Source organism: Vanderwaltozyma polyspora, genomic scaffold, assembly GCF_000150035.1.
Source record: "Vanderwaltozyma polyspora DSM 70294 KpolScaffold2002 genomic scaffold, whole genome shotgun sequence".
NCBI classification, from domain to species: Eukaryota; Fungi; Ascomycota; class Saccharomycetes; order Saccharomycetales; family Saccharomycetaceae; genus Vanderwaltozyma; species Vanderwaltozyma polyspora.
Window position 1 is genome coordinate 42,588 of NW_001834689.1, and position 24,559 is coordinate 67,146.

At 34.2% G+C, this 24,559-nt stretch overlaps 12 protein-coding genes across 12 annotated transcripts; 4 read left to right on the forward strand and 8 right to left on the reverse strand.

Moving 5' to 3' along the window:
• Positions 1 to 54: 54 nt before the first annotated feature.
• KRE28 (Kre28p) lies at positions 55 to 1,191 on the reverse strand (the record flags this gene model as incomplete). Its single annotated transcript, XM_001646759.1, has 1 exon — positions 55 to 1,191. One exon carries the CDS (start codon positions 1,189 to 1,191, stop codon positions 55 to 57), a length of 1,137 nt encoding a protein of 378 aa, XP_001646809.1.
• Positions 1,192 to 1,718: 527 nt separating this feature from the next.
• Kpol_2002p22 (DMT family transporter) lies at positions 1,719 to 2,930 on the reverse strand (the record flags this gene model as incomplete). Its single annotated transcript, XM_001646760.1, has 1 exon — positions 1,719 to 2,930. One exon carries the CDS (start codon positions 2,928 to 2,930, stop codon positions 1,719 to 1,721), a length of 1,212 nt encoding a protein of 403 aa, XP_001646810.1.
• A 412-nt stretch (positions 2,931 to 3,342) lies between these two features.
• RBA50 (Rba50p) lies at positions 3,343 to 4,719 on the reverse strand (the record flags this gene model as incomplete). Its single annotated transcript, XM_001646761.1, has 1 exon — positions 3,343 to 4,719. The coding sequence occupies one exon, from the start codon at positions 4,717 to 4,719 to the stop codon at positions 3,343 to 3,345; it is 1,377 nt and encodes a 458-aa protein (XP_001646811.1).
• Positions 4,720 to 5,817: 1,098 nt separating this feature from the next.
• On the forward strand, positions 5,818 to 7,281 carry SPS1 (putative serine/threonine protein kinase SPS1; the record flags this gene model as incomplete). The annotated part of the gene is made up of 1 exon (XM_001646762.1): positions 5,818 to 7,281. The coding sequence occupies one exon, from the start codon at positions 5,818 to 5,820 to the stop codon at positions 7,279 to 7,281; it is 1,464 nt and encodes a 487-aa protein (XP_001646812.1).
• A 524-nt stretch (positions 7,282 to 7,805) lies between these two features.
• Kpol_2002p25 (uncharacterized protein) lies at positions 7,806 to 9,293 on the forward strand (the record flags this gene model as incomplete). The annotated part of the gene is made up of 1 exon (XM_001646763.1): positions 7,806 to 9,293. One exon carries the CDS (start codon positions 7,806 to 7,808, stop codon positions 9,291 to 9,293), a length of 1,488 nt encoding a protein of 495 aa, XP_001646813.1.
• Positions 9,294 to 9,815: 522 nt separating this feature from the next.
• Positions 9,816 to 12,233, forward strand: URC2 (Urc2p; the record flags this gene model as incomplete). Its single annotated transcript, XM_001646764.1, has 1 exon — positions 9,816 to 12,233. One exon carries the CDS (start codon positions 9,816 to 9,818, stop codon positions 12,231 to 12,233), a length of 2,418 nt encoding a protein of 805 aa, XP_001646814.1.
• A 39-nt stretch (positions 12,234 to 12,272) lies between these two features.
• Positions 12,273 to 13,052, reverse strand: POF1 (nicotinamide-nucleotide adenylyltransferase; the record flags this gene model as incomplete). Its single annotated transcript, XM_001646765.1, has 1 exon — positions 12,273 to 13,052. One exon carries the CDS (start codon positions 13,050 to 13,052, stop codon positions 12,273 to 12,275), a length of 780 nt encoding a protein of 259 aa, XP_001646815.1.
• Positions 13,053 to 13,456: 404 nt separating this feature from the next.
• On the reverse strand, positions 13,457 to 15,688 carry EMC1 (Emc1p; the record flags this gene model as incomplete). The annotated part of the gene is made up of 1 exon (XM_001646766.1): positions 13,457 to 15,688. One exon carries the CDS (start codon positions 15,686 to 15,688, stop codon positions 13,457 to 13,459), a length of 2,232 nt encoding a protein of 743 aa, XP_001646816.1.
• An 885-nt stretch (positions 15,689 to 16,573) lies between these two features.
• On the reverse strand, positions 16,574 to 18,154 carry MGR1 (Mgr1p; the record flags this gene model as incomplete). The annotated part of the gene is made up of 1 exon (XM_001646767.1): positions 16,574 to 18,154. The coding sequence occupies one exon, from the start codon at positions 18,152 to 18,154 to the stop codon at positions 16,574 to 16,576; it is 1,581 nt and encodes a 526-aa protein (XP_001646817.1).
• Positions 18,155 to 18,663: 509 nt separating this feature from the next.
• Kpol_2002p30 (uncharacterized protein) lies at positions 18,664 to 20,316 on the reverse strand (the record flags this gene model as incomplete). The annotated part of the gene is made up of 1 exon (XM_001646768.1): positions 18,664 to 20,316. One exon carries the CDS (start codon positions 20,314 to 20,316, stop codon positions 18,664 to 18,666), a length of 1,653 nt encoding a protein of 550 aa, XP_001646818.1.
• Positions 20,317 to 20,862: 546 nt separating this feature from the next.
• Positions 20,863 to 21,984, reverse strand: GRH1 (Grh1p; the record flags this gene model as incomplete). The annotated part of the gene is made up of 1 exon (XM_001646769.1): positions 20,863 to 21,984. The coding sequence occupies one exon, from the start codon at positions 21,982 to 21,984 to the stop codon at positions 20,863 to 20,865; it is 1,122 nt and encodes a 373-aa protein (XP_001646819.1).
• Positions 21,985 to 22,902: 918 nt separating this feature from the next.
• Kpol_2002p32 (uncharacterized protein) lies at positions 22,903 to 24,408 on the forward strand (the record flags this gene model as incomplete). The annotated part of the gene is made up of 1 exon (XM_001646770.1): positions 22,903 to 24,408. One exon carries the CDS (start codon positions 22,903 to 22,905, stop codon positions 24,406 to 24,408), a length of 1,506 nt encoding a protein of 501 aa, XP_001646820.1.
• Positions 24,409 to 24,559: the final 151 nt, after the last annotated feature.

Below are 24,559 nucleotides of genomic sequence, written 5' to 3' on the forward strand. Positions count from 1 at the left end.
ATATCACGAGGTTTCTGTATGTACTTATATTTATATCTATTACATTTATCATAACTATTTCAACTCCTCCACGATGTCATTAATCACTTGGAATATTGGGTATGATGATAATGGATTCTTATATTTGTTCAAGATTAGTGAACTCAAATTCTTGTTTTCTTGCACAGACTTACCGTCATTTTCAAATATCTCTATACTTTTAATTGATCCACCATTTTGATTCAGTTGGATTATTACTGTGTATTGTTCTGCACACTTAAATTGAAACTTCTTTGTCTGTGGATAAACCTCTAGGTTTGACAATTTGGATTTCTTACTTCCAGGGACAATGAAATTAGATTCCCAAAAGTTAATTAGTAATTTAAGCATCTTTACATTTTCGGTGATAGTTTTATTCTTTATATTTGCATTTCTTATTTTAGTGGAATCATTATCTTTATGTTTTTCATTTTTGAACGCTATCAGTTGATCTAATTCATCTTTACTATTATTTAATTCTGTCAAAGATGTCTGCAATGAGCTCCACTCCTTATAAGTCTCTTCTATTAGATCACTTGTAGTTGTTGTATCTTGTGACAGGGTCTCCTTCACGTCATTATCTCTTTGCGAATGAATATCTTCTAATTCATTCAGCATCTTCCAGCATTCATCGACCGAATTTGCTGCTCCAAGACATAATTCGTTTATCTGGTCCTGTTTATTGGCCAGATCCTTACTCTTATCTGAAATATCTTTCTTAGCCTCTTGGATTTTATCTCTATGTTCAGTCAACGTCTTATTCTCTAATTCTGTAACCTCATTTTCCAATGAAACAAATTTTGGATCTGACGTAGACTCTAATTCCAACGTATTTGTAGAAGATATAGTATACCTAAGAAAGTAATCCAATGCCTCTTGCTCTAAATGTGTCAATTTCAAAAGTTCGACAAAATTATTAGATTGTTTAATCTTTTCATCAATTAAACTAGGGTCAATTGCCAAATTACCAATTTCTTCATTGTAATCAATCTCATTACTCACAGATATTAAACTATTTTCTTTACTCATAGCAATAACACTCTGGGTCATCTCTCTAATAGCTGAAGCATTTCTATGATCTTGCTCTGATAAAACCATATCAGATGCTTGTGCAACTGTATTTTCAAGTTCTCTTAGCTCATCTCGAATTGTTTTTACTGCTTGAGTCTCCATATCTCACCATGAAAAGTACCAAATACAAACTATTAACCTTCTCTATCGACTAGTGCAGCCTCTGTAACCTTTATACATCTATTTCCTAATGCTTTCCTCAATCTAGTTTGTTTGTTTGTTTGTTTGTTTGGTGTCTGCTTAAATATGATTTGAAATTTCGTGTAAGGCCTTATTTTAATCAGTAGTACTGGATATATTAAAGTTTCAGTATATAAAGATGGTTATAGAAATTGATTAAAAGTATATAAAAGTCGATTAGTGAGGCTGCAATGGGTGACCCAACCTGATCTATCTAAGATTATCTAACGAATGTGTATGTGTGTTGTAAGAATTCCAGATAAAAAAAAGGTATATTAAAGATGAAGAAGAATTGATGAAATGTGTAGTAATGCAAAATTTTGTATCATAGTGAATGGGTATCAGATCAATAAATATAAGAAGTAATTAAGGGTTGAAAATTAACAGTAGTTGATGGGAGAATATATATGTAGGATCTGTTCTTTTTATTTTTTTTGGTTGTTGGTATTTCAATCTGATAGATCTTCCAGTTCTAGCGAATCACCTCGGGATGCAATGTTTTCTAGATCTTGCATATGTAGAGTATCTTTTTGTGCAGCAAGAGAGTTCTTAATATTTACTACCCAGATTGTGCTCCCCACGATAAGGACCATCCCACACCAGGACCAGAAACTAGGCCATCTCTTCCATATAGACACGTCCCAAAAGATAGCATATATTAATTGAACGTATTGCATCAAGGAGCCTCTCCCAGCACGTTCTCTTTGGATACCCATCGTTAATAACAGTTGGAATATAAATCCACATATACCCAGGTTACCAAATAGCAACCATTCTTTCAAAGAAGAAGGGATTTGAAATCTAATGGAAGGAATTGTCAGTATCCCAACTAACGAGACTACTGTTGTTACTAGAGAGAAGTAACTAACACTCATAATTGCATGTGCCCTATTGCCGATGAATCTGATAATAATATAAACACAACTAGCACCAATAACACCTAATAATGCGACTAAGGTAGCAACTAGACGCTCTTGTGGATTAGAAGTTTCAACATGATCATTTATTTGAGATAAGTTTACTCTAGCACCAAACAAAAAGCAAGGACGCACAATTAGTACAACACCAAATAAAGATATGATAGAACCCATTACTTCGAATCTAGTGATTTTTTCACGCAAAATTAACCATGCTAAGATGATAGTTAAAGATGGCGATAGAAAAGTTATCAGCACTGCATCACTAATAGTCAAATACATCAAGGAAAAGTACATCCCAAAAACACCAAAGAAACCTACACATCCTCTCAACAACAACCATTTCCTCAACTCTGGAGGTCCAAAGGGAACATGTTCTATAACATCACGTTTCCAATACATATATATCAAAGTTCCAATATAGGTTATTACCATTCTAACGACTAAAATCTGCAAAGGCTTGATTCTATCCTCTTTCAGTTTATCAGGATCTGTCTCCATGACCTTGGTAGAAACCACCATTATTGAGTTAAACAGGTATGCACCTGAAAGGAGGACTAACCCCAGATTTGGCATCAAATGCTCATCGGCAAACCTCTTCAACCAGGACTCATCTTCAAACCCTACATATACTTCCTCATGAGAGCCCTCTCTGACATCAACACTGATCTCATCCATAGACAGATTTCTATCACCAACCACCTCCACCGTCACTGAATCAGTTTTTTCTAAAGCTTTCCCCATATTTAAAAGCAACCTCTTCCTTACCTAGATTGTGTCTAGCAAAGAGTGTACGTAATCCCCAGATCTTACTTGCTATACTAAACCAAAATCAACCAAACGAAAGGACAATGATATATAAAATCTTCTTAAACCCAAACAAGCTATCCTGGTTCCCTTTACCTACCTATATCCAACACTAAACTCTTCCAAACTCTTGTAATCTGTTCTTCAATCTCATCAAGTTGAGATATTTTATATGTCTTTAGTTACGCATGCGATATCTTTCGCTTTTACTGTGGGAAGGGGCATAAGAAACCATATGGAAGATGCATCTGTATGTAAAATGACTATATTTGCAGTAGATATGGTTACAAATTGTATATATATATATATATGTATTGGTTATGGATGTGTTTAGTGTATGAAGTTTGGTTTAATCTGTTGTGGATGATGGTTTATTTTCTTTTCTGAAGTCACCACCTCCTTGTTTCCACAGCCATAATGATTCTATAGCGTAATTTCTTACAGTCAAATGGCTAGTTCTCTTTGGGTTTGCTGCATCTTGAAGTGATTCTATGATTTCACAATCTTTTATCAGGTCCCAAATCATGGAATATATCTTATTCATAACTTCTTTTATACTACCATGTTCACTATAAGTTTCGGAGTCAATTTCAGGTACTAGTTGATAATATGTCTGTTTCCCAGTTTTATAGAGAATTCTTCCTAGGATTTTGATTGAGATTGATCTTTGTTGCGGGAACGTAGATCTGGTTAGCCTTGCTAGTTCTGGAATTGTGTACCCTGCTAATTGTGGGTCGTCTGAGTGATGATGTAAGCCGGAATGCGTAGTTGAGGTGATTTCTCTTGAAGGTGGTACTAAATCACCTTTAAAATCAAATCTTAATTGTGAAACGTCGTCAATCATGGTTTTTGTTTGTTCTTCATCGTCTGATATTGGTTTCATCCATTCTAACTTATCTACATCTTTTGGTAAATCTGGGAAAAACTTCTCATGTAATTTCACATCAAAATTTGGATCATTTAAATCCAGCTTTTCAACTTCTTTCTCATTCTCTTCATTTGGATTCACATATTTGATAAAATGAACATCCTTAAATAGATTCTCATTGGCCATATGATCAATACTCTGAGCCATTTGATAATCCAAGGGAGCTACATCATCAATATCATCGAATTCCAATGATTCTTTAATTTCAACTTCTTTCTCAACAATGTCAACATTAGGCTTTTCTTCTTCTTTGATTGAAAGTTTCTCAACCCCCAATGCCTTATCAACCATGTCATCACTCATAGGTCTTAAATCATTTGGATCGTTAGTACCACCAACCCAGGTACCTGGTGCTCCCTCTATTTCTGCAAACAATGGCGCACTTTCTCCATCCTTACCTGACCTTTTATTAATATTAGCCAACAATTTTTGAATTAATTTTGGATTCATCGATTCAAAAAGTTCTCTCTTCTCTTGCATAATCTGTTCATCAGACATATTATTAATAGTATTTAAATTTTCCATATGAATAGATTGAGCTTCAGTACGTTTTTCCTCATTGTCCTCTGCAACCACAGCTCTTTCAGCAGGTTTAGCTCGAACCCTCTCATTTGAATTATCCTCACCACTTCTTTTCATAGCAGCCTTAGCCCTTAAACGTTGTTTCCATGATGATATTTTTTCTGGTTTGTATAATTCTGGGAACCCATTTTTACTCAACTCTCTAGTGTTTTCACTAATTTCAGCCGTTGGAGTCTCTTCAACGTCCTTTTCCACAATATCACCCAACAAATCCATCTCAAGACAACTTTAAGCTTAATCTATAAACCTCTTTACCAACTAATCTCTATTGAAAAGTTCATCTCATCTCATCTCATCTCATCGCTTATTCATCTGCTATATATATTGATTCGATTGCTTAAATAGCCAATTTCGAAATATCACATACTGGAAAATAACTGGATCATATTATACGTTGCCATAAGTCATCCCAAAATGAAATTTCAAAGAACAAAACATAAATTGGAAAGAAAAGCTTGGATCAACTAGGATGTCACCAATTAAGATAAGAGATAGGATCAGACACTTGTCAACTATATATCCCAATTGTGTTCGAATTAAACTTGATTAGTTGTAACATTAATTTGGTAAAATTTAGATTACATCAACTGTTCTACTGTCGTAATCACAGTCCCAGAGGGAGAGATGGAAAGGAATACGGTGTCACTCTCATCTTTAAATTGATATAACAGTCTCTAAATTTGGTTGTAAAAGCTGGTTGACAATAACTCAGACTCTACAAGAGTATAAATATGAATAGTTGTACTAGTGGAGGATTGCATTTGGAATATTGAAGTGTTGAGGTTACATCATTGACAGCTGTCACAGATTGAGCTTTGTTCTTTTGTGGATAAGACTCATTGGTCAGAAGTGTATCTTACATTTAATGGAAACCAGCTTCAAAGATGAATTGCGAAGAGTTTTTAACTGTTTTTTTGAAATGTTGATGTATCTTCTTAAGTATAAACTGGCAAAAAACTTCGAGATATATTGTTTTGAAGGATAATAATTGATAAAGTCGAGTGAGGACAACATTTAAGAAACCTATTAGAGAATAATAAGCTAAATTTAATTCATATATAAATAATTTTTTTTTTTTCAAAGAAATAGACACCATTTTATTTTCATTATATATTTCCTGCTAACTAGTTTAATCTTACTAATTATTGATTAGCTTTATTGAACTGCTTTGTTTTAAGCTGCTTACCTATACATTTGTACTATTTATTCTATTTTTATCTCTAATTCAATTTATTTTTGGCTAGATATTATTTGACATTAGGTTTCATAAATTTTAATCATTTATTTTGGTATACTAATTTATATTCAATTGAGATGAATAACAAAATATACAATTACACCCAACCTTCATCGATATATTCTATACAAGAATGTGTAGGAAGAGGAAATTTTGGTGATGTCTACAAAGCATTTGATAAGACCAATGGTGCTATTGTTGCTGTGAAGGTAGTCAATTTGGAGCATACTGAAGAAGATATAGATTTACTGGCGCAAGAAATTTTTTTCTTGGCTGAATTGCGTTCTCCATATATCACAAACTACATCACCACCATGATTGAAGATGTTTCGATGTGGATAGTTATGGAATACTGTGGTGGTGGTGCGTGTTCTGATTTAATCAAGACCGTATACATCAATGGATTGCCTGAGAATAAAGTTGGCTTTATCACCAGAGAAGTCCTAAAGGGTTTGAAATATTTACATGATCAAAAAAAGATTCATAGAGATATTAAAGCTGCTAATATCTTGTTGACCGATGAAGGTAAAGTAAAATTAGGAGACTTTGGAGTGAGTGGTCAAATTAGGGCTACTATGAAAAGAGGAACATTTGTTGGTACCCCATATTGGATGGCTCCAGAAGTTGTAAACAAAGAAAGCAACGGATATAATGAGAAAGCAGATATTTGGTCACTTGGTATTACTGTTTACGAATTACTAAAAGGTTTACCACCACTATCAAAATGCGATCCAATGAAAGTGATGGTGTCCTTGCCTAGGAGGAAACCACCAAAGTTACACGGTCAATATTCTGATGTTGCTAAGGGATTTGTTGCTGCTTGTTTAGTAAAAGATCCTAATTTGAGACCATCTGCTGAAATGCTCCTAACAAATGAGTTTGTTACCAATACTGAAATTAACGATCTGAAAAGTGATATAGATTTTGTTAAAAGAAGGAAAGTTCAAAATAATTATTCAAAAGCTCCAAAATTTCAGTTGCAAGAGAAACTTTACAACGAGGCCAATAACGAAATTCCTTGGGATTTCAATTCAGTACGATCTATTAAAAAAATCCAGAAATTACCACCAACACAACCATTACAAAACTCAATCGAACTTTCTCCAAGGTCCATAAAGACAGATAAAAGCCCATCAATCCCTTCTTTAAATATGGAGAGTCCATACAGACAGAATAATTGTCAAACAGATTCACCAATTACAGCTCAAACTACACCATCGTTTAGGAAATATAGTGAGAACAAACAGCAAATCGAAAACCAAAGAGAAGCAAATGAGTTCGAAACTCCTATGGATGTTGATCCAATCTGTAACACTCAAGGAATATGTGACTTGAAAGAATTTGATTACTTAAAGAATGTAATATCATACAGTTTTAATAGAATGCATGAGAGGGCTCATGACAATGAAACTAGAATGTATGTAGACAACATGATGGATAACTTTACTACAACAGAATCGAAAATACCTGGGTTTAGTGAAGTGTTTATAGAAGAAATTTCACTCAGGATCAACTCAATTAAACAATATTTGAGTAAGTAATTATTTTCTTTGTATATAGATAACATCATAGTTTATATATATATATATTGTATATGTATATATGGATATATATTACAATTACTAGAAGTCCAGATCTTTAATCCAGGGAAAGAAGAAAGATTACAAATTACTAATAAATAAACAATAATAACCTGCCACTCAAACTTCTTGAGTAATATTAATAATAGACCCTGGTTTATTTATTTGACAGTTAATAGGTTTATAGACATGTTGTTATTGCTATTGTTATTGTTATTTTTATTGTCACTGTCATCAACTATTTGTTCTTACATATTTACAAAATACTGACTAGTAGTGTATGGTAGCGCCAAATCATATTGAGCCAAAACCTTTGTGTCAGCAATAATAATCGACACCGTTTCAACAGTTATAAATACATCGCTTACCAAATACACCATATAACAACAATAACAGTAACTGATACCACACCAACACTATTAGTTTTGAATAGCGACCAACTAAGAGGCAAATCATCATCTTTTCCACGTTCCCTATCAGAATAAATGAAGTTACCAATTCTCTTGTTGTCCACAATTGCTACCGCTATAGCTTTAGAATTTGATGATCAAGAGAACTTAAATGCCCAAGTTATTTCCCAAAACATTTTCGAAAACTCTAGGAGTGATCCACTATCCTTTGAGTCTAAAGATAATGAGAATTCTTTGCAAAAAAGAATGGTAAATGAAACAAAATATACTGCATATATACTTGAACATGGATCTAATTTAGAAATCGAAGATGTATTGGAATTTTTACCTAATAATTATGATAGTGATCCATCTCTCTCTGCTTATTGCAGAGAAGCCAAACATGTTATACAATCCAAACAAGATTTATTCGATTTACAAGCACAATGTCCCACTGTGAAGGGAACTGTTCATATTATAGATTATGATAGTCAGGAGGTTAACCTGGGAAGTATTGAAAAGATTACAGGAGATTTATTAATTGAAGATAGTCCAGAAATTGTTAGAATCATTGCCCCGGCGTTGAAAGAAGTTGGTGGAACCTTCTCTTTACATAGTTTAACATCATTGGTATTGCTAGACGTTGGAATAATGACTAAAGTTAAAGCTATTGACTGGAAAGTTGTACCGATTTTAAACACCGTGTCACTTAATGACAACATCGAAAACTTGGAATCGATAGTAATATCTGATACTTCACTCTCAGAAATAGAAGGGTTCGATAAGATTTATGAATTAGAAATATTCAATATTAATAATAATAGATTCTTGGAAATAATAAGAACAAATTTGAAGCAAGTTAAAACACAATTTACCATTCATGCAAATGCAAAGGAAATGCAATTGGAAATGCCTGAACTAGAATTTGCTGAAAATATAACAGTTAGAGATACCTCATCTGTTTATTTCCCAAAGTTAGAGCGTGTTGCCAGTTCGATGGAATTCATTGAGAACTTATTCACTGAATTAGAAATTCCAACATTAACTGCTGTAGGTGGTACTCTTGGTATTATTGATAATCAAAACCTTAAATCTGTCAACTTCAGTGGTGTAACCAATATTCAAGGTGGCCTCATGATAAGTAATAATGAAAGGTTAGAGACGCTAGACTTCCTACCAACATTAAAGCAAATAGGTGGTGCTATCTTCTTCGAAGGTCGTTTCCAAGATACAGATTTCCCAGAACTGAAATTAGTAAAAGGTAGTGCATATATTAATAGTAATTCCGAAACACTAGATTGTAGCAAATGGACCACTCCAATCAGTGGACGTTCCATTATTAGAGGGGGTAAGATAAATTGTACATCTGGAAGGAAACAGAAATCAATAAGTGTTAACGAAAACGGTGATGTTATCCAGGGAAGTGAAGTGGTCACCGAAACTGAAGTAGTGCCAGAAAAGAAAAACAGCTATGGCTCCAGCGTATCAAACAGCAGTTCAATGAAAACAATATCACAAATGTCAGTACTTTTATGGATATTAGTCGTAGGAGCCGTTACTATAACATCAAACATAGCAATCTAGACCCTATAACGCATCAAAGACCTAATGCATAATAATGAAGTATTTTTATTCGATAATATCAGTTGGTTTGTAGTTCATTTCCTTTCCATTTCCCTCATTTTATTCCTAACCTCCCCATCCAAATAATTGAACCATATAGCTCTGAACAAAATATATATCTACATATATAGCTCAAAATTGATTGATTTAATGCCAACTCCACCAAACATATATATTTATATATAATAACAACTAATGTCAATAATCATCTAATTACTGTCACCTCTCATCATTTGATCTACCTGTCACTTCTCTTTGCAATCCCACTTTACTCCAAAACATCTCCGTCGGAGATATGTTTGTTTTCGCCTGGTAGTTTAAATTCGAAAGTAAGAGCTCATCGAAATTTCAATATATATATAAATAAAATGATCAACTCAAACAACGACCATTATAAAAACAGAGTGTTCTAGTGACTACATCAGTCGAGCAACGTGTATTGTTAGCCATTGGAGGTAGTGTGAGCATATTTGGTTGTGAGGTATGTGTAGCATCAACGCTATTGTCGACTCCGATATCACTGGGGGAAATTCCAATATAGGCCCAACAGATGAAACGAACCAAAATGCTAAAGCTGTTGAAGTAATAGAAATTGACAATGATCCAGTGAATACCAATAGTTCTAAGAATCATAAGATAGCCAAGACTCCCGAAAGACCAGTGGAACAGAGTTTGGAGAATCGCCATATTTCAAAGAGACCTCGAAAGAAGAGGAAAACATTTAGTTGCGATGTTTGTAGGAAATTTAAAACTAGATGTGATTTCGAGCCACTGGTTGGCAAATGCCACCGTTGTAATATGTTGCAATTGGTCTGTTCATTGACTAAAGAACGAGAAAGTGAAATTTTAGCCGCTATAGAAGATTCTTCGAAAGTTGCAACCTTCCCTGTAACCTCTATTGCATCCATTGCTAAAAATATAGTTAAAAACGGTTCTGAGAGAAAAGTTAGAGATACAGCTAAGGAGCAAGTGCCTGTATTAAACCCTTTAACACATACGTTAACAAATAGGCTGAATAGACTGGAGGAAAAGTTCAGTAGTTTAGAAGGAAAAATTGAATTGGTACTGATGCTTTTACAAGGCTCAACATCTGCTGCTACTAATGCAAAAGATGTTGCATTACAATCAATGATCCAATTGAATACAATGGATAAACCATTACAGTTCGGTAGTATGAGCAATACTTCAATAAACAAGAATGAATTTAACCAAGAATCTGACAAGTCATCTGGAGAGGGATATAGTACTGATTCTGATGATAACGAACAGACATTTGACGGTATTAAATTAAAAGAACCTCCATTGAAATTAATAACTGATATAGATGAAAGATTGTTTCCCACAGCAGCAAAATCTGAAGATGATGTAATAGCAAGACAGCAACGACCATTTGTTGTTGCGAGAGTAGAGTTTCTTAAATTTTACGAGAAGAATAAGCAACTATGCCATAATCTGGCGAGAGATTTCCTAGTGAGATCACATTTTTGGATTATTCCTGGAGGTATAAAGGAAATCGACGATGAATATGCTAGAAACCATTTGTTTATTACTAGTGTTTTCACGATTATCGCAATGAGCTTTGATGAAAATGATAAATACGCCGATGAACAGGAAACATTATACCCACTAGTGGAGACACTTCTCACCAATACATTGACAATGTTCGAGAGACTAACGGACTTTGATATAGAAGCAATTCTTTACTGTTGTATGTTCCACATTTCGAGGAAAACTAAACATCATAGACAACTAAAGTTCAACTCATTGGTTTTGAGTAATTTTGCAATCCATAGCATGCTAAATGTGGTAGATTTCCATCAGATAAAACATAGAGTTCTTGTTGATGAAGATTATACTGCCGATGACTTATATCATTTAAGAATTTTAAATTCATTAACGGCAACCTTCCTCGAATATGCAATTAGTTATGGGAATGTCTCTGAGATGGACAAGAATTTGATGGAATTGAATAATCTAACTGCCAAATATCCTAAGGCAAACTTTGCAGATGACATCAAAATCAGTGAAATTAATTTAGGCGATACCGTTAATAAAATTTTCTTAAAGTTTAGAGGTTATTATAGAGAAGTTAAAGAAAGGTTTATTGAAAAAGAGAAGACAGAACCTGAAAAAGCTAATAATAGTTCTGAAATACTTATCTTTCCTGAGTTGGATTATTGGTTAAAAAATTGGGAAGAGCTTTTAGCAAAGGATGGTGGTGGTGTTTTATTATTCACTTTCGATTATTACCATATCATGATTTGTAGGTCCTTTATTTCAGAATTTCTGACTGATATGCAGAATACTCCAAGATTTTTGAATAGTACATTAAAGACTTTAAAAGATCATTCATTTTCTTTACTTCATGGATTTTTAAGATTACCACCATCTCTAATCAAAGGTGCACCAATTTTTACAACTCATCAATTAGTTTATGCTTGTTTGACGTTATGCGATTTTTTACATTGGTTTGATCAAGATGAAAGGCAATTGGTTTTGAGTATGTGTACAAGAGTATACTGGCATCTAAATACAATTGGTGAAAAGAAAAATGATGCTACTGACAGTGTTGGTAAGATTATAAAATCAATTATAGACACTAGTAAAAGAAGAGTTAGTTTGACCAACTTCCCACCATTAAATAGTAAATTAATATCTAGTAGCACGGCTGAATTATCCACAGCTACTTCATTTAATAACAATAGGGTCGATTACAGCGGGGCTGCTTCTCCTGAAAGTGAGATTTCATATCACTCGAATACTGCTGGTCCTGAAGGTAAAAGTACACCAAGTTTGGCTATTCCAGATGTTGACCAATTCAACTCCTTTGAGGATTTCTTCCAAGATTTTTTCGATAACTTAAAACCTACAACTCAAAGAATATTCACGTCCAGAAAGTAAATATGATCAGTTATAATTAGATAAATAGAAATAGAATTTCTAAAATATGCATTCATCATTGTTTTTGAGATATTCAATAATTGGCAAAGGCATATCTGTTGAAAGAGTATCCAGATCTATGCCATCTTTAATCTCTAACCTTATGTTAGAAGAAGATATATTACTGTATTGTTTTTCATTATGTAGAATATGTATTTTATGACCCCAACTAGATGGAATATTAGGTTCAAATATTCCCTTTTCAATTTCAGTTGGGTACATGTATTGTTTCTCAATTGAAATAGAATCAGCCCTGGCTAAACAGCATATTTCTGTGCATTCCATAAAATGGCTCAATGCTTCTGCTGGTAGCAGAGGAGTATAGTATTTTGAATCAAATATCCTGGTGATTGTATCAAATCCTACTAAAAAGACTATATCATTATTGAAGAAACCTGAATCCCTAATTGCATCATTCTTATCAACAAATTTGGCATGTGTTGTAACTCCCACACTCGATTCAATACCTTCTGATTTCAATATATTATTCAGTATACTAATCATTTGTAATCTGTTCTCAAAACTTGCAGGTTTGGGAGCTTTATCAGCGTTGTTAACTGACAATAATAAGAGAACATGATTATTTGAATCGTTATAAAATTCAATAGTTTTTTTTAATAGTTCATAGTGCCCTAGATGTGGTGGATTGAATGATGAATCTAGAACCAACAGCCTTTTGGAAGGGCCAACTTCTTTCAATCCATACACGATCTTGAAGTCTGAATTGCCCTTCAAGAACTGATGGTAATTATTAATCGCAAGTTCATTTGTAGATGCCATATTATTATGGCTGTTCAATTGACAAAACTCTTACTGAACTTCCTTAAATTGGAACTAGCAATATCCTTAAAACAATCTTTAATGTTCCTTTAAAGGCTAAAATATTTAATATATCGACATCTCAATTCAATTTGATCCCGATATCTGAAATGTGACTCTTTAAGAACTCGTTAATCACATGTTAAAAAATGTTTATGAGGTCTCAAAAATATCCAATAATAATGCTAATATATTTTCATAGATACTAGTACATATTAGTTTATATACCCTTATTCATCAAGAGAAATGAGCCAAGATAGAATGGACTACTTACCTTGTTCCTCTGATTTATTTAACTAAAAAATGTTCATGACAATAATGATTATACCCACATGATGGGACTTTACCTTTGATTAATTAAACGATCAATCTCTAACCATCCAGACGGCTTTCAATTTCTTCATATTAACCTTTGGACGTAAAACCAAAAGTAATGCACCCATCACAAAGATAGTAAACAACAATTTACCCTTTTCAAAGCTTGGGCTCATGACATCGAATTGAGTAGATGGGGAAATCTTAGTACAGAAAACATCATGTCCAATATCACACACAATTGTTGTTGATTCCAGATTAGTTGGAATGGATACTATTTCAGAATTCTTACCAAATATTAGTTTTCTTTTATGACTAATGACATACTCATCACTTACTGGGATAATATTCGAGTATGGAATTAACATGAATTCATTCTTTTCATCATCAGTCATATCTTCTTCTTCCTTCCTTCTGGCGCTTATTATCAATTTAGGAATATAAGAAATCTGGCCATTTTCTAATTCTACAATCAATGCTTTGCTAGAAATACCATATTTAGTATTACTGACTGACATCTTTTTAATCATTTCTGGGAAGAAATAAGATTTAGTAATAGCTTCTGGAAGTGGACTACCATTTAACGAACTGAATTCAGTATCTCCACCGGATACTCTTACATCAGGAGTAATAGATTCATATAACTCAATTACAGCCAATTTTTGTTCTGGAATAGGGTCAACACTGAAATAACTGAATACTATCCAGTTCTCAGAGAAGACCATATTTATTGGGAAGGAAACATCGACATTATCACTGTGAACTTGAGTGTACAGTAATTCACCACTTATAGTATCGATAACATTAATATACAATTCCTTCAAGTCTTTATTAACTACTGCATAACTTGCCAAATTTGGGTATAAATATTTGTAAAGAACGGTTCTATTACCCAGTATAGTACCAATATTGGCAATAGGAGAGATATCCTTTGACGCAAATGCTACAATTTCTTCATTTTCTTCAGTTCTTAGTTTCCAAGTTGGGGTGAAGTCTGATTTTTCCCCTACAGAATATCCTAATAAATGCTTCTCATCATGATCCATTATAAACAATGAAGATGTGTTTGCCTCTTCTGATTCTTCAAATTTCACAATAGACTTTTCATCATTATCATAGGTAATATAGTAACTGTCGGTCCCATCTAAATAATGAATATCCTTGATTGATTTTTGTAATTTATGGGTCTTCTCTAAAATTGGTTGTAGGTAATCAATAATACTGTAAATGGAATAGGAACCATTCTTATACACGACCAATAAGCTATTGGATGATTCAGACCATCTGATCTGGATAATTTCACCAAATTTAGTGTCCAATGACCATTTAACTTCTCCATTTTTAACGCTCAAACCTGCCAATTTACCGTTAGAAGTACCAACGACTAATAGCTTGGATAACCCAAATTGAATTTCCTTTTTACTTAATTTTTCCTCCACATTTCCAATTCTATCATTAAACAATATACCTGTAAGGATATCACCTGGAGAGTAATTATGCACAGCTAAGAATTTTCTGAATCTATCGATATTGGTGGTTATTCTATAAATATAAGCATCCAATGGGTTATCAAACTTACTCTCTTCTAGTAATTCCATTGATGCTTCAATATCAGAAGTGTCTGGAATATCAACAAATGCATAGGAAGTAATATCATTTAAGGATTCATCTTTTTCCCACGTACAACTCAATTCTCCATCTACAAACGATTGAAATTGGTATTGGGATGGTTTCATTTCATAGATTACTTTCAAAATACCAGCATGATCTGTTTCAAGAAACTTGACAGAAGTGTAATCCTTCGGTAATTTAGAAGAAAATAAACTTAAATGGGAATCCTTGTCAATTACTTGCAATTGGTCCTTGGTAACCTTAATTGATTCCAAATTCGGAACGCATGAAGATCTAAATGAAGTTTTCACAAATCCATCAGCTATTGGGCCAAACCCTAAAATAGCATTAAAAGTCATATATTCACCATTGGAATCTTCCATGATAATAGTTTTATCATTCTCATTTCTCATAACGTCAACAATTTTCACATCTAATTGTAATCTAGTCATTGGAGAACCATCAGTTTCATTGACGATTGATAACATGGTCTTTCCCTCAAAATCAGAAAAAACAATTAACTGGTCATCATCAAAATCAGACACAACACAGGAGTAATCACCAATATTCTGTAATTGCCAATCATTGACAAATGCTTCATCAAAGAAGACTGCCTTTACCAAAGTACATCTTATGCATAATGCATAAAGGAAAAATATAAAGCTCAACATTGTGCTTATATATTGGTACAATCAATCAATACTCCCAATAATAAACAAAAGAACTGATGGATGGGTATGCTTATCCTACAATTGATGGGATCTAAGTAAGTTATCTTGTTGGAAATGTAGATTCTTTTAATCAAGATGGGTTATACTTTCTTAGCAATACTTCAAGATCCATATCCTTTCTAAATCCGGGTAAATTGACAGACTTCAGGATTAAAGCCCAACCGAATGAACACAGCAAAGGAAATGTCACCAATTAAACTGACACTCAGTTCACAGATTTACGAGGGTTTAACCCCATCATATGTGATGATAAGTTTACTCTAAATTAGTATTTTAACGATGCCCTAAGACTTTTTCAAATAACTCTATTACATTTATTTATTATAATGCAAAATACAAGGATGCTGAAATCATTAATAAAAATGGCATAATGACAAGATAGGATTATCTTTCTAGTTACCCATATTTTATTATAACGAATTGGTTTTGCTAATATGATTTTAAATTCGACATACAGATTACATGCTACGCATGCAAAATACCTTTAAATTTTAGATATATAGATATATATATATACAAATATAGTTGGTGTTCATGAGAGTTGTGTGATGAGTGAATCCCATTAAAGTTGAAAAATAATGGGAACTCACTTGAGTCAATTAAATGATAATTAACGTCTGAAGTCAATGCATGTATTTTTATTGTTTGAGGTATTCGAGATGTAAACCGGTGAGAATTGTTCCAAATGTTCTTGAGAGAATATAATCTTATTCAGTGGTTCAGTGGTTCAGTGGTTATGGTTCTGGTTATTCCCCTTAATAAACGATACTTTATTTCATTGTGAAAAAGTTGAGGCACTAATAATTCTTCTTCTTCATAGACCCGTTATGGTTGAGTCGTTTCAGGTTCTTCTGTTGCTGATGACGACGATGAGGAGGAGCTATTTTTTGACGTGTCGTGTGTGTCTAGATCGTCGTCATCATTATTTTTGATGTTCTGTATGTTTTCATTGTTTTTGGTATCATTTGAATTTCCTTCAATCTCATCTTGGGTCATTACAGTAGGCAAAAACTTGATACTTAAAGAAGTATCCAATGCAAGGTTCATCCATGGGTTATATAATGACCATGTTTCTTCTAAATCTATATCATCAGGTGAAGTTTGTTCATGCTGGAAAACAATTCCACGCAATGGTATAGTTCCATCTTTTGTATTTTCTTTAATGACATCGAATTCTGGAACACTATTATTCTTTGGTGGGCTGAGTTTACCTTCTAGAGTTAACTGCCTATTCTTCTCATTATTATTTATCAAGGAATCCAATTCTTCCTCTGTGTGTTTAAATTGAGATGTGAAACTCTTTGATACCGCAGTTGAACGTCTATTATCTAGCGACACCCTCATATCTAACTGAAACTCCAGTCTATCTAGGAAATCATTAAAGGACATTGGTTTATAATCCAATGGACCATACCATTTAATTATTGGATTTTCAGCTTCCGCCTGCGCCCTTACCAGAGCGACACTTTGTTTAACTTGTGGAATATTTGTTGATAGGGCATTGCCACTAGCTGCATCTTTGACCTTAATCTTGGTGGGATCTATACCTTCATGATAAAATAGGATAATATCATTAAAAAATTTCTTCTCACGTACACTTTTAGCTTCTTCTCTCCAAGGATCATATTTAAGAAGAGTCATTCTAGCTGCTTCAAGAAATGACTGAAATAAAACCACCGAACCAGCTAAAAAGAACATAAAGCTTTTAAAATTCCCAAATCTTGAAGATCTTGAAGATGAATATCTCCATTTGCCTTCAGATCCTTGAAAACCCTTGTTATTTAAACCTTGTGAAACGACATTCAATGAGCTATATGCTGCTGTATTTATTGGTAAAGTTGTTGAAGCAGCCATAGCAGGCGAATTAGTATTAGTTTCAGCATTAGAGGCTGCTATATTATTATTCTTATTATTACTATCATTACTACCAGTGTCAATTGTATTAGAATTATTATTTGAAATATTTTGAGTTTCAATGTTGCTTATAGTAGTTGCACCACTATTCGAAATTGCTGCAGAATTAGGAGAGGCAGCAGTGTTGCCTGACATCTCCATCATAGGCTTTGGAACATAGACAGTACCATGACTTTGTGAAAACCTATTCAAACTAGGAATTTCAGCGATATCTTTTTTAATTACATTCTTAGAGATAGTATTTAATTTGCGCAATTGTCTAAATCTTATCATACAGAGAACGCCAATACCAGTCTGCAAACCGATTAACGTCCATAACCCAGCTCGATTGTCAGAAGCTGGAACCAAAGGTCCCCACATCTTAAGACCAATACTAGGCCGTACAAAAAATCTTTTTGAATCATCTAAATCATCACCTTCATTACCTTTCTTAGTACTGGTTGATGCTTGACCTGAATTATCTGACTTTTCAGGAGGTGTGTATAATGCCATTACTAAAATGTAACATAAATTATACTATCAACAGACCTCGATATATACGTGAATGGACCTTTTTGTCCTTTGTTATCGACTGTAATTAGCAATAATCTTCTATCATTTGCCACTTTTAAATGTTAAAATCATTAAAATAAATCGTCTTTTAAAGGCTTCAATTTGATGGGGCAGGGGCTAAAAAATGTGGTGTATGGATGTCTTGATGTTTCTGAATGATGACAGTAACTCAAATATGATGATGAATGAAGTTGACTCAAGATTAAACAATTGAAATTGCCAATTTAATATACGTTTGAGTTGGTTTATAAACTATATAAATAATTATTTAATTGTCAAAATTTCAATATGTCATGATTTGAAATAAATTTATTAGTAAAAATTTGGAATTGGTAAGGTAAAAAATGAGATGGACTTGGATATTATCATTAAATTCATATATTAATTTTGGATGATATCGTTCTAATAATCGAGTGGGATGAAAGGTAAAGACAATCTAATTAGATAGATTACAATTCATCACGAGCAGCAGCCTGTTGGTTTTGAGCTTCTTTTTGTTCATTTGCCTTTTTTTCAGCTTCTGCCTTTCTTTCAGCTTCAGCTTTTCTTTCAGCTTCAGCTTTTCTCTCCTCTTCTGCCTTTCTTTCAGCTTCTAAACTGGCTGATCTTTCAGCAGAAATACGTTGCTCATAAGCATCGAATATGTTTTTACTTGGAATACCATTCTTGGAATTTTCTTGAATGAAATTCATCAAAGTTTTCAAATCTTTATTGCTTCTGAAGTGTACAGGCTTTGAATCCTTACCAGCTGGGAATAAAACGACGGTTGGAATTTCTGTAATATCAACAGAAATAACGTCGTTGGTTGTCATATCCATATCGGCAACCAACAATTTATCCTTCAAATTTGATTCTTTTGAGAAAAGATCAGCAGCTTGTTTGAACACAAGAGATAGATCAACAGAGTTAGAAGATGGATGATAATATCTAACTAAGACATCTTTCTTTTCATCCAAGGCAAATTGATCATGAGAAGAACCGACCAATTTATAAATGTTCGAATTTTGGTCTTTTGGAACATCCTCAGATTTTATGATTGGCTTAATCGCACCATTCTTATATTTTTCAACAAAGGCAGAGATATCTTCTTTAGTCAATTTCTCAGTCATTAAAGGATATTTTCTTTCCTTCAAAGAATCATGAATGACAAAGAATGGGAATTTAGCATTAATATTCAAAACATCAAAAGGTTTCTTAAATTCTGTGGCATTGACAACTACAAATGGCAGTTTACCACCTTCCTTTTCGGCCAATTCCTTTAATGTTGGTTCGTACTCAGCCAATTCTTCTTCTGTAGTGAAAAAGAATTCAGCTACAGGACGTTGCAATAGATTATATTTATCATAGTTTTCGGAAGTCAACTTATTATAATCTGGAATAGTTTCTTGCAATAACCATTTGTGGAAAGCGGTACTATCATTAATGAAATAATCAATACTTTCATCGTTACTAATTTCAGAAACTTGTGGTTGACCGTTTTCAGCGTAACCCTTTTTAACATAAATAGAGAAGTTACTTTTATCTTCTCTTGGGAATCTTAGGAAAATCATATCATCTTTTAATTGATTAGCTACATTTTCATAATCTTTAAAGAAAGCAGCATCACGATTCATGACAACGACAGGTTTTTCACCATGTAATACGATATCTTGCAAGACTTGTTCCATTGTAACGTCTTTAACGGCACGAGGATCATTTCTAAGCACAGTAGAGATAATAATTGGAGCATTTGAATTACCTGAATACTCAATTGGATGAGTCAAATTTTTATTGTTAAAAATTTTCATTAATGGATAAGCATCGATATTGTATTTGGCACATAATTCAATACTTTCAGTACAATCAATTTGACCGACTACGATATCAATTTTCTTCAACTCCTTAGCAGCAGCTAGTAATCTTGTCGACATAGTCTTTGCATGGATTGACCAAGGAGCATAAAACTCTGCTAGAAGCAACCTATTATTATTGATAGCATCATCGAAATTATTATCATTCAATTGTAAGATAATTTCGTCAGAAATCTTAGCTTGCAAAGCAGCAGCTGAAGCATACGACGAGAATAAAACAGCGAACACTGAAAATGTTTTAGCACTAACCATTGTCCTGTTTTAATTGCCTTCCTTTTGTTCTTTTTGTTCTCTTTTAACTATAATTTAATAAGAATAGCTAAAAATCTATCCAAAGCCAAGTTCAGATCTGAATAACTCTCTACCAGCGGGGGGAAAACAAACCTTGATACCACAATTGCTTCAAAGACCTCCACAGAACAATTGACCTACTTATTAGCCTTCTGATCCACTTCCAGACACAGTTTAGAATCTTTTAAGTTTATCTTATTTTCAATTAATAGAGCTTTTGCTTTAAAGAAAGAAGTTTCGAATTTTTAATGAACACGTAGTATAGTACGCCCGTGCACCGCATACGTAACACATGAAAATAACCATATATAACATATAACATATCACACCAATAGACATACCATTGGCCATTGAGGTAACAGTCAGTGACAGTAAAAAGATCAATGACAGCAACTGAAGTTCAGGTTTATGGTGATGCGGGTGACGATGACGATGACGATGACGATGATTATATATTAATTTATCTAGTACGTTATTTAGTTTTATGGTGACAGTTAACTCAAGGCACTAATTCTTTACAGGTGGAGGTGGTATGGATGAATCAGATGATATCACAGCAGAGACATCTTTACCTTCATCAAAGTATGAGCCCATTGTACTTGTACCAGACTGTTGTTGTTTGGTCTTCTTCTTATGGGTGATTGGAGGTGCTGAGTTTAAATTTTTTGGAGTGAATGCAGATTCTGATTGTGGTGGAATTTCAGGAACAGCTGGTTGCTGGTGCTGCTGATGCTGTTGTTCATGTTGATTTTGGTTTTGCTGATTTTTGGTTACCGTTGGGATTCTATGTAGGAACCCATAACCTACGTTGCAGCCTAATCTTCCATCACCTCCTATATTTACAGTGATTGGTCTGACGCAGTCTTCCACTTTGTTATAAACGTATAACACCAGATCGTGATTTGCTCTTGATCTTACGATATCCTGCAATAGAGTCTCACCACCAGTTGCCAACAAACCGTCTTGGCAACCAATGATATAATCTTCATCAGGGATCAAACCACTCAATTGGGCAGGACCCTGGTTGATGTTTAAGTTCAAAATATGATAAGTGAAGGTTGATGCAATCAATGGAGACCATTGGACTTTAAAACCTAAAGGTTGGAATTGATGAGAGACATTATTTTCTTGTTTCTCCAAAGAAACGTCTTCCAAGTTGGAAGGGTCCTTCTGTGGGACCGACATGTAGACATCTCTGAACACACCACCTTTTGCAGACCAAACGTTTAACTTGATGTAATCATTACATTTTTCATTGAACAAAGAAGCAATCTTGTTGTAATCTGGATAAACGTAACCATGTTGATTGCTTATAAAAGGCAAAGGATCATCGTTGATACCCACTATATAATCGAAATAAGATTGCAATTGCAATTGAGTTTCATCGACGTACACGATCCTCAAACCAGAGACGGTATCGTTGTAGTTCTTCCTGATCGAGTAGTCTACCTCGTTATTACACTCTTGTTCATTACCATTTTGATTCTGGTGTTGTTGGAATTGAGCCAACAGTAAATTAGGTGGTATCGATTGAAAGAAAGCGTCGAGTTGATCAGAACTCTGAGACAACGAGAAGTCTTGCACACTTTGTTCCAAAGTTTTCACTAGATTCTTAGCAATTCTGAACATAACGTTATTAACCTAGAGTATTTATATCAGAAGAGACTTCTAAAGTAGAGAACGAGAAGAGAACAAGATCAACAAAATACAAGAACACTATCTCGACAAGTGCAATTTAAAATACAAACACCAGTGCTCTGATCTAATTATCACAAACTACAGTGCTATTCGATTCGAAATAAGAATGAATAGCTTCAGTTCGAACTGATCAAACTAAGATAACTTCGAAACGAAACTGATATTTCCCAAAACGTCTTGTCTTTGTCGTTTCTCTTGAGCACCAGAACAAGAACAAGAACAAGAACAAGAACAAGAGATGAAAGGTTAAAAAGAGTGGATGGTATGGAATTGGTTTGTATATCTAGGTCTGGCTGGCTGGTTTGTTGGTGGTTGGTATTTCTTGTATCGTTGATCTGTCTCCCAGTCCCCAGTCCCCAGTCCCCAGCCCCTGGTGTGAGTTGTTTAATAGATGAATGGATGTGTGTTGTCTCGTCTCGTCTTGTCTTGTAGCAATGGCACTGGTGGTAGTAGTGGATATTTCCTAGTTTCTCTATGGTCTCCCACTCTTCCCCCTCTCCCCTCCCCCAGAGTATTTCACCATCGTCTCCCGTCGTTTGTTAATAGTACTACTCTTCTTGGTTGAATACTTGCCCATGACGTAGTGCTTAGAACATATGAATTTGTCTTCGATAGAGTAACCCAATCGTAACCTCCTTTTCATTCACTGCCATATACTCTCTTACACATGAACACATATATATATATATAAGTGGACAAATGTTCTATATTGTATCTGGAATCCATTTCCTAGTTGGTGCCTTGCCTTGCCCTACCCTCATACATCAAAACTCAAATAAGCTATAGAATACTAGTTTCCTATAGTATCTGATCTATATTATATAACATTATCATTACACTAGCCTCACCATGTCGTTTGATGAACTACACAAGAACATTGCTGAAACTTTGTCAAAGGAAGTCGACAGCATCTGTCAACAGTTCACAGTTACTGAAACCAAGATGCAGGAATTGACCGATTACTTCATCGAATCGATGAATAGTGGTTTGGAACCTTTACCTGAAGGTGAAACTGAAGGTACTCAATCTTCAAGATTGCCAATGATCCCTTCTTATGTTACCGGTAAGCCAAATGGTACTGAAAAGGGTTTATTCCTAGCTGCTGATTTGGGTGGTACCAACTTCAGAGTCTGTTCAGTGGTATTAAATGGTGACCAAACCTTTACTTTGAAAAATATGAAGAATAAGATTCCTGAATATTTGCTAGATGATGAAAACGTTAGCTCTGAAGAACTGTTTGCCTACTTGGCAAAACGTACTGGTGTCTTCTTGAAAAGATACTATCCAACGATCTTCAGTAACCCAGACGGTGAAGAGGAATTAAAAATGGGGTTCACTTTCTCGTATCCTGTCAACCAAACTTCTCTATGCAGTGGTACTTTGATTAGATGGACCAAAGGTTTTAACATTAGCGACACTATAGGCAAAGATGTCGTCCAATTGTTCCAAGAGCAATTGGAAAAAGAAGGTCTAAAAAGAATTAAGATTGTGGCTTTAACCAACGATACAGTAGGTACTTTCCTATCTCATTGCTATGGTTCAGGTTCTTCAAATTCATTGGCTTCTGGTGACGTCTCTGAACCTGTCATTGGCTGTATCTTTGGTACTGGTACAAACGGTTGTTATATGGAAGAAATCGAAAACATTAAGAAATTACCTCAGGATGTAAGAGAGAAATTGATTGCAAGTGGTAAAACTCACATGATTATCAACACTGAATGGGGTTCCTTCGACAATGAATGTAGACATTTGCCAACCACCCAATATGATATTGACATTGATCAAAAATTCTCTACTAATCCAGGCTTCCACTTATTCGAGAAACGTATTTCAGGTATGTACCTGGGTGAAATCTTAAGAAATATCATCGTTGATCTTCACAAACGTGGTTTGATCTTAAACCAATATCGTAGTTATAACCAACTACCTCATAGATTGAAAACTCCTTTCGAATTGTCAAGTGAAGTTTTGTCTCACATTGAAATTGATGATTCTACTGGATTACGTGAAACAGAATTGTCTCTATTACAAAGTTTAAGACTACCAACTTCTCCAATAGAAAGAGAACAAATCCAAAAATTGGTTAGAGCCATCTCTCGTAGATCTGCTTATTTGACTGCCATCCCAATAGCTGCAATCTTGATTAAAACCAATTCGTTGCACAAGAGATACCATGGTGAAGTCGAGGTCGGCTGTGATGGTTCAGTGGTTGAATATTACCCAGGTTTCAGATCAATGATGAGACATGCATTGGCATTGTCGCCAATTGGACCAGATGGTGAACGTAAAGTCCATTTGCGTATTGCAAAAGACGGTTCAGGTGTCGGTGCAGCATTGTGTGCCCTAGTCGCCTAAGAAAGACTATCAAACAAGAGATATAACAACAGATGGAGATCGTATATATATGCGAGCACAACTTGCTGGAATATGATCTCCTCCTCCTCCAGTCTAATCTCATCTCACTATCTTCCCATTCCATTCCATTTTAAATATTTAGTTATTTAAT